Here is a 9983-nt window from a genome sequence, read left to right as displayed (position 1 = left end):
CATTAGAGTGAGCTTGATGTCATAGTCTATTCATGGTCTGTAAACAAAATCTAACTGTAGTTTTAAAAATACTTATCTTAGTAAGTAAATCTTATTGTAGGTCTGATTGAATTGTTATGAACCATTATGAATGAATTATTTGTTACAGGTATTTGTTTTGTCTGATCATTTATGGATGTATTTGTTGTATGATTATGGATGAATGTTACAGGTATGTATAGCTTGAGGATTTTATTAGCAAATACAGATGGAGCCATGCAATTTTTTTTGTTTGTTTTGTGTGTCAACAACCACTGTTGATCCAGTTATGTTGGATTATGTTGGTCTGATTATGAATGAATGTTACAGGTATCCAAAGCTTGAGGAGTTTTACTAGAAAATACAGTTATGTTGGTCTGATTATGAATGAATGTTACAGGTATGCAAAGCTTGAGGAGTTTTACTAGAAATACAGATAGAAGCATGCAATTTTTTTGTTTGTTTTGTGTCAACAACCATTGTTGATCCAAATAGGTTGGAACCCAAGAACAATGTTTCCACACAATAGTGTCAACAACCTGTAAAATCAATAAACCTGGAACCTGCCAACTGACATATACTTGAGAAACAAAACAATAGAATTCATAACAACAGATAAGAATGTATGTCATTAAAAAAAATAACAAGTGCAAACCAAAAAAGAAAAAGAAACACCAAACTGGTAAGAAACCTAAAACAAGTTTGTTCATAAACACCACAAGAACTTCAGAACAACATCCTCTTCAAGAAGCTGGAATGAGACTCCTTGCGAAACGTTGGTGCACGAGGAGCCAAAGGAGCTCTGCGACATGTTCGACGGTTGTGAAAGGTCGGCATCCCACACTGGCCACACTTCCTCTTCTTCCGCACCTTTTCACGAGAACCCTTGTACCTAACACCTTTAGGTCTTCCAGCTTGTTCTCGACCACCGGTGGGAGGCAAAATATACCCTTTTTCATTAATTCCAGGTGGCTTCTCAGAGTCAGGAATAGGATAAATGGGTCGAGAGTACAACCTTCTATAGTAGTCAGAAGTATAGTAAGGGCTGATGTAGTTGTACTGTTCATCATTTCCAATCTGCAACATTGATTTCATTGCATGAGTGCAAGGAAAGCTATGTTTTTGCCACCATTTGCAGGTGCAAGTTCTAGAATCCAAGTCGACAGTATGCTTCCCAGTTGGAGAAATGATCTCAAATACCTTCTCACTTGCTCTCCGAAACCTGTATGCACGACAGTCGTTTATCCTCTTGTTAAACATTGATTGCATACGAGGAGTGAGCCTTGTAGTCCACTTGTTAGACTCCACTAACCTCTTGTAATTCTGCTCCATTACCTTAGCACGAATAACATCAACAAGCTCAAGTGCTGGAAGCGGATTATCATGCTTAATGACGTTGTCAAAACTCTCAGCAATATTAGATGTGTTCTCACCCCACCTTTCTCCTAGAAATGCATGAGCAGCCCAATTCTCGAATGGAATCTTCATCATCCAAGCAAACACTGAATCCAACTTTAGATTACTCATACTCTTCGCAGCAACATAAAAAATTTCCTTTGTTAATGCAGTGTAGCACTCTTCGAATAACTGGACTGTAGTTTGTCTACTCCTGCCCTTTGGAACAGGAATATTTCCTTTCATATGGTACAAGCAGAACGAATGGAAGGCATTTGGAAAGACTTCAGGCACATGCTTCAAAAGGCCGATTCCACGATCTGATATGATGGTCAGTGGACGATCTTCACAAATAAAACCCTTCAAATTGGTTAAGAACCATTGCCAACTATCACAATTTTCACTTTCGATAATTCCAAATGCAACTGGATAGATCTCTACAAAAACCAAAAAACAAAGATAAGTCACCAGAAACAAAAATAAGTGACCAGTAACTAGTGTCAACAAACAAAGTTGATCCAATAAAATATGTGTAAGAAATCAAAATTTTGGATCAACAATCACAGTTGATCCAATAAGAGGTAGTTAAAAGCAAGTATTTCAATGCAGACCAAAAAAAAGCAGTCTAAACTAACCTAAGCTACATATAGAATGTGAGAAACCTAGATAAATTTATCAAGAAAATGAATGCATAACAATGGATCAACAGTAACAAGTTTAAACATTCATGGATAAAAAATGAAAAAAAGTAAAAGGTTAAAAATCACACCTTGGTAACCAGTTTTGCCGCAAGCAACCATAAGACCACCTTTGAACTTCCCAGTGAGAAAGGTACAATCGATAAATAGCATCGGACGGCAGTAATTATTGAAACCAGTTATAGAAGCTTCAAAGGCCACGAAAAACCTTTTGAACCGACGTGTCACACTATCAGACTCAAAATTCACGACGCTTTCAGGATTGTAATGTTCAATGGAATCTTTATACCAAACAAAGTCTGAATAAGACTTGATGTCATCACCCCAAAGAAATTGCTTGGTGAATTGTAAACCGTAGTATGCCTGATTATACGTGAGGTCAACTCCATATTCCATTCGGAGTAAATCTATAACGTCAGAGGCAGTCTTCTTATTCTTAGATGCTCGTAAATCATCTGCCAAAATATCCTTCATAAACGATTTTCTCATCCTAACTTTTGATGGGTCTGAATTATCTAAGCTACATGAATGCTCTCTAATGTATCTCTTGCACTGAAATACACATTTTGTATTGGCGAGGAGAGAGGCGTGAAACCTCCAGGGACAATTTTCCTTCTTTTTGAACTTGCACTCCACAGTGTATCGCACAAGGTCACTCTTCTTCAATTTGTATTTGCGACCACTATTTATTCCATACTTTGTAACACAATCCTTAACTTCTTTAATACCACCTTCAAACAACTTCCCTACTCCAGTTAAGATGTTGACCCAAACATCAGACTTCTTCGGGATCTTTTTGATCAAACACATATCATCAGTGACGTCTTCCAATACAGCTAGCTCATCGCTTGAAACACAACTTGATGATGACGAAGAAGCAGGAGCAGGAGAAGAAGAAGATGATGAATAAATATAATCAACACAGGTGCTTAACTGGATTTCAAACTTCACCAAGTCAATCCCTTGTGAGATGCAGTAGTGAATGAAAAACCTCAAATCCAAATCATGATTGATGACATTTGAGATCCCTTCTACAGTGTAACTAAAAAGTATGAGTTATTCAGGAACATAAGGCTACTTTTGTTTCACCACACTTATCATCTCCTTGACAGTAATTGATCCTGAAACAGGATGCGAGATGGTCTGATTGCAAAATTTGAACTCTATAACAACCATCTTTGGCCTGCAATAAATAATAAACAGATAGTGGTATTCAGAAACTATGGATCAACAATCACATTTGATCCAATAAATATGGATCAACAATCACAGTTTTGGATCAACAATCACATTTGATCCAATAAATATGAATCAACAATCACAGTTTTGGATCAATAATCACAGTTTATCCAATAAAATCTGTGTAATCAATCACAGTTGATCCAATAAATATGTGTAAACAATCACGGTTGATCCAATAAGAGGTAGTTAAAAGCATGAATTTTAATGCAAACCAAAAATAAAGCAGTCTAAACTAACCTAAGCTACATATATTATTACGTCGCACCTCACTCGGGGGATACGCCCCCTCGTGAAAGTTAAATTCAATGTAGAATGTGAGAAACATAAAATATAAGCAACATTATCAACAAAGTGAATGCATAATGATTACCTGAAATCTACCAGAGGAAAAAAAAACACAAAATACAAACATTTTGTGTTCAGAAATTTGGATCAACAACAACAGTTAATCCAAAATAAACTAAAAATCATCTTATTTTTTGTATCAACAGTCAAGGTTGATCCAAAATAATATCAACATCTCATCAAAAACATAATCATAATCTAAATTTCATCACAAACAAGATTCTTCAAACATTTCAGCATAAACATAAAACCTAATTTGATGAGAAGATCTAAGATTCGTACATGTTCAAGAGATGAATATGGATCTCGAGATCAAACTATATCAATATCACCCAATCAATCTAACAGAATAATCACGAAAATCAATCTTCCAAATAAATCACGATCTCTGCAACATCAACAAAAAACTGAAATCAAAAGTAAGGAAATATAAATCTGTGAAACGTACACGCAATCATCAAAAACAACTTTATTAATCTTCAAATAAAGATCAACATTACCAATTTGTTTCAGGAAAACAAATCTAGTGGTTTCTGTTGACTAATAATAATTGAAAAACGGACTCAAAATCTCTGATTATGTTGATTCAGATGAAGAATATGAACGAGGAGATGAAGAATTCCAATATCTATTTCCCTCTCTCGTCGATTCACGGAAAAAAAATTCAAATTTTTTTCACGAACTCACCTCTCTCATCTGCAGCTTTCTTCTCTCTCTTTCCGTTTAAAAACAGAAATTTGATTTGTATACGGAATATATAGTTGGGGTATATTTGGAAGTCCATAGTTGGGTATTGGGCCCCTGATGGACTTGTACAAGGAGAGGGACATATTTATGAAACCTGTTTTGAGGCATACTGAAATTTTTTGAGGCATACTAAATAATGCCAAAATAGGGTCACCAAATAAAAAATAACATCACCCCTTATCCACCCTTTTTGATAATGGCATAACTACCCTTACATAATTGGTGTTAATGATTATGATTAGATTTGATTAGCTAGGAATTTTAAGGATTGATTAAAAATTATATTATTAGTGGTGAATTAGTAGATAAATCAAATTTATGTGAGAGAGTTGGGATTCTTGAGAGGAAGAAGAAGAAGTGAAAAAAAACTTGGGTTTTGAATTTTGAGATTTTAATGATTAGAAGTGACCAAAATGTGTGATTCAAATCATAGGTAGACTTCTATACGAGGTTTAATTTCTTTTTATAAGTTGAATCTGTCAAAAAATTTAATTTTTAAAACCCAGATCTATTGACCAGATGAACAGTTCGGCTGATAACTTTTCGGATGAACCTCAGTTTTTTGAAAATATACCTAGGTTCGGCTGGAAAGTTATCAGCCGAACCTAGGTATATTTTCAAAAAACTGAGGTTCGGCTGGAAAGTTATCAGCCGAACCTAGGTATATTTTCAAAAAACTGAGGTTCGGCTGGAAAGTTATCAGCCGAACCTTGGTATATTTTCAAAAAACTGAGGTTCAGCTGAAAAGTTATCAGCCGAACTTCACTCTGTAACTGACGAATTTTGGTTCGGCTGATTCGAACAAAATCTAGCAAAGTCGCATTAGCCGAACATAGTGTTTCTCTAAATCATACACTAGGTTCGGCTCAAAATTGATACTCCAAGATCAGCCGAACTGATCTTCTGAAAACCCTAATTTCATCTTTGAAATCATATTTTATCGATCAAACAAAATAAAATCAATCAAAAACAAGATGGGTTTTTTACACATACATTCTAAAATACATATAAGAGCAATTGAGATTTGGATTTCGCACTCCAACATCGCTCACTTCGATTCGTGTTTGCTTTGCTTGATCAATTTCTTGATTGAATTTGAGTCCAAGATGTTTGATTTTAAAGTTTATTTTGATTTTTGATTTTTGATTTTAGGTTTTTGATGATAAGGGCACTCTAATAATTTAAATTGTTTAAGGATAATATAGGTAATTGCAGTACCTTTAGACACCCCTTATAAACCCACACTAGATAGTATAATGAATGAGTATGCCTCAAAAAAAATGAGTATGCCTCAAAACAGGTTTCCATATTTATTATGTGATAAGGACAATTGTATAACCCATCAAAAGTAGGGACAATAATTCAATTACCACATCTACATTTTGGGATGATAAAGGACGGTGTAGATAGAGCTTAATATTCTGACACTCCAATAACACTTTCCTGAACTCTTGGCTTTGTTCTTCCCATTACTCTTCGTTTTCAACTACAGCCGTTTCACTAGAGGCGTTACTCTTTATGCATCAATCTCAAATTAAATACTCTTTATGAAGAAAAAAAAGCTTGATGATCAATTTCTCATTACTTCTCCTGCTTCAAATCGATCTGTTTCATTCATGCGAGAACCGATCTTCATTATTTTCCCTCACCTCACCTCACCTTTTCGTAATCTCAAAATACAGTCTCTCTCCGACTGTGAGAGCATTTTCTAGAGCAGAAATGACAATGTTCGTGTGTTCATTCAACCGATTTGTTAGGATTTCAATCTAGGGTTACTATGTTGACCTCTACTTTTTAATTGTTAATTAGGCGATTTTAATTTGTGATTTAGGGCTATTCAGTAATGGAATTTTGTTGTTTTGATTGGATGAATAATGTTTCGTTGCAGGTTGTGGTTTACTTGGCGTCAGCGAAGTTGGTGTGTAGTTTCAATTTCCTTTTAATTCAAATTAGAATGCTAGGTTTTTTTTTTAATGTAATTTTTATTTATTTATAATATTTACATGTTCCTTCTGAAACTTTTGTTTTGATCAAATTTTTGTTTAAGACTGTACACCTCTAGATTTTGCACATTCTGGGTAAAACTCATACATCGTTTTAACTGATATTTTTAGAATTTCAGGAAATCGATCGATAGATTTGCACCAAAGATGGGACCAATAAACTGATCCTGGAAAGTACTTTTTTCGATTCTTTTCAACTATTGAACGGAAGTATATCGATTTCATCTCTCATATTCTCATCATAGTTTTCCCAGTATTCATGCTTCGCAGTATGTGTGGCTAAAATTTGCAAATTTAAGCTAAAATCGGTAGAGGAGAGTGCAGTAGATTCTTTCATTTAAAATTTTGCAGGGATATTTAAAAGTTGATATATACTCCAATGCTTGATTTCTTGCTGAATCTGTATTCTTGGAAATTATATAAATTAAGTAATGTTTCTTGACTAATGGTTGTAGTTGGTACCCCACCAAGAAGTTGTTTTAGTTATTGTGACGTCCACCAAGAGTCCACTTAGAGACAGTGTGTTGTTTCTAGGTAAGCCAATCAGTTTTTTCTTCAAATCAAGCATGCATATCAGAACATTGGTATGCTAATTTATATAGGGTCTTAACAGGTTCAAGATAACAATGATACACAAGCATCAAGGAAGATGATTGAACTGACCAAAGGTAATAAAAATTCTTAGTGCATACTTGTTGTTTCATAAAATGTTTTAGAGTTTTTTATTTCTTTTTCAAGTTAATAATGAGTCAACAACCGAGATATTAAAAGTGAGGGATAATCCTTGCAATTGACTGCTACATTACTAACTGGCCTTGATGTTCTTCCTTAGATATGTAGGTGTTTATCATTCAAATGTGAAAAAGTACAGACAGATTGAGCCACTAATTTGTGTTTTCATTTTCCATTAATGAACGAGGATCTACATTTTGGAGTTGCGAAGAGTGGCCTAGATGTCTCCACATATTCGTACACTCCAATCACACGCCCTATATTGTTTTCGTGCAGTACTCTTCCAGTCTTTACCTTCAACTCCGAGCGTTTATATTTTCCTCCCATTACTATCCTCAGTCTGCTTTTCAGTCGTTTCTATTAATGTAGGAGGCGTTACTTTTGAGTAATTAAGGTCACGTTAAATCTGATTTGTGAGCATGATTAAAAATGAGTTTTTTTTTCTGTTGAGATTATTAGTCTCACATTGTTGGGAAATCTAAGATCCTGCGGTTTATAATCCCTTAGAGCAACTGCAGTGGTGCGATCAAAACCAAATACTAAATATCCAAAAAAGGACCAAATTTTGGGTTTAGTCCGTGTTGCTACGCTACGGTAGTGGACTACATTTGATTGAGCGGAAATATTACGTTCGTTTGTTGAGGGGCGTAGGTATTATGCACGCCTGGATGGAGCGTATGTATATTGTTCGCCCGTTGTTGAGCGTAGACTTTATGCACGCCGGGTATGGGACGGACCTATAATCAACGCCCCTCCATGGAACGAAGCTAATATGTACGCCAATCATCAGCCGCCTGCTTAGCTCAAATTCGTAAGTAAAGGGAGAATTGTTGGGGGTAATGAAAAGGATTAATTATTTGAAAGCCAAACGGGAAAGTCAGCCGGCAGAGACAATGAAGATTTTTAAGCAGTGATGGTGTTCAACGTGTGAGAGATTGGTTGCACGGAAAGGCCAACAACCTTCTTAGCCATGTGAAATAAAATTATGTAACTTCACAAACTTGGCACGTTATTAATACGTGTGCTGTGGGAGGGATCTAATACCAACGACTGTCATGAGGGGTACATTTTACTTACGCCTAATCGGGCGTACATTTTACCAACGCTCCATCGAAGCGTACTTTATAACTTCGCCTCACCATGTAACGAGGAATATACAACTGCTTCACATGAAGCGTACTTTATAACTTCGCATATTAACAAACGTACATTATACGTTCGCTCGACGATATTTGGTTTTGGTCTTGGTCCCAGACCAAATATAGTCTGAGATTTGGTTTTGGTCCAGCTTTTACTCTTTAGTCCGTCCCACTGTGTCTCGTTTTTGGATCATATTTATGGGTTTGATCGTCCACTGTGGTTGCTCTTAGGGCCTCTCCACTCATCGCCAATTGATTTTGAGTTGGAAGCCCGTATTCTAACATGGTATCAGAGCAGGCTATTTGCGACGAGTCATTTGACCGCGCCTTTACTCCGCGTCACCCGATTTATTATCCACGTGTTAGACCCAACGAGGCTACACGTGAGGGGGCGTGTTGAGATTATTAGTCTCACATTGTTGGAAAATATAAGATCCTGCGGTTTATAATCCCTTAGGGCCTCTCCACTCATCTCCAATTGGTTTTGAGTTGGATGCCCGTATTCTAACATTTTCGCTTTTGTTTCGATATACCCATAGTTTCAATCTGATCTTTCTTTTGTTATCATTGGGTTTCTCGATCATTGTCAACAAATCAAGGTAGAAAATGCAAAAGTTGCCAATTACCCATTTTTCCATTTGAAAATATATGTTTAAGTTCTTCTTAAATTTTCTGAATTTTATTAAAATTTGCAGGGCATGAGAGTTTGATTGGAATTTTTGAATCTCCCACAACAGGTAAGTATCTATTAATTGCAGTTAGTTTACCATCTCAAATCAGTGTCGAGGAGAGGTTTGATTCCCTCTCAAATGCTTCCCAACGGATTACGTAAACAAATGAACATGAACTCCATCTTTGGAGTTCAATTTATTTATGAGGTTTTCTCTTGCATGCATGGCAGTGTTCTAAAAGATATTATGATTAAACCAATTTTATTTGATCCCAACATAGTTACATAAAGATTGCCATTGATGTCTGACAAATGAAAGATTTTAATGTGCAACTGGCAGGTGTAACATATTGTGAAAATGTCCTTCGTATGTTATCCCTTGGGACTTTTGGAGGGAGAGAAATGCAAGAACCTTTTGAGGAAAAAAGAAGAAAACTGGTGATTTAATCCTAGAGGTGAATGCTCTTCTTAACTGTGGGCTTTGCCCTTAGAATCATTTAAATCCATCCCTGTTAGCAGCATTTTCTTTCATTTGTTCAGTACTGACTTGAATCGAAAATGATATGACGAAAACTGTGATTTTGATAGTTCACTAAAGGAAATGTACAATGGGATAGTTTTGAGATGACATGGGTGTAAGCTTCACCAAGGTAATTCAATTCAGCTTATATTGAAAGATGTTCAGAATCTTTTAGTTGCAATTCACTTCGATAATGAACCCAAGTTCCGTTTCGCAGAATATGTATGTTCCTCCTAATTTATTTATTTCAAACTTGGTAAATCTGCTTTGCCCCCAATACCGTTACTTTACATAATTTTTGGAAATCTAAAATATAGAATAGTTTTGACTGAATTTGGGAAAACTGAAATTGTCTAGCTATCAACATGCATACTGAGCACAAATTAATGGCAATGTAAGCTTCACAAGGTAATTCAATATTTCAATTCGGTTTGGTTTTCTTCTTCTTAGTTAACATTTTCGAATTCTGTTTTA

At 35.6% G+C, this 9983-nt stretch overlaps 1 protein-coding gene across 1 annotated transcript; it reads right to left on the bottom strand.

The window, feature by feature from the left end:
- Positions 1-744: 744 nt before the first annotated feature.
- LOC113295983 lies at positions 745-4482 on the bottom strand. Its single transcript, XM_026544307.1, has 3 exons — positions 4386-4482; positions 2183-3142; positions 745-1850 (listed from the first exon to the last, which is right to left on the bottom strand). Exons 1-3 carry the CDS (start codon positions 4480-4482, stop codon positions 745-747), a joined length of 2163 nt encoding a protein of 720 aa, XP_026400092.1.
- Positions 4483-9983: the final 5501 nt, after the last annotated feature.

Source organism: Papaver somniferum, chromosome 7 (assembly GCF_003573695.1).
Source record: "Papaver somniferum cultivar HN1 chromosome 7, ASM357369v1, whole genome shotgun sequence".
Lineage (NCBI taxonomy): Eukaryota > Viridiplantae > Streptophyta > Magnoliopsida > Ranunculales > Papaveraceae > Papaver > Papaver somniferum.
Note: the sequence above shows the minus strand (reverse complement) of the source record. Positions and strands in the feature narration are given on the sequence as shown.

Bases quoted from the DNA above. Each gene is read 5' to 3' on its own strand.
- LOC113295983 (XM_026544307.1), bottom strand. From the start codon at position 4,482: ATGGACTTCCAAATATACCCCAACTATATATTCCGTATACAAATCAAA. The intron at 3,143-4,385 runs GTGAGTTCGTGA...GTTACACTGTAG, and splicing joins GAAAGCTGCAGATGAGAGAG to AAGGGATCTCAAATGTCATC. The intron at 1,851-2,182 runs GTGTGATTTTTA...TGGTTTTTGTAG, and splicing joins CGGCAAAACTGGTTACCAAG to AGATCTATCCAGTTGCATTT.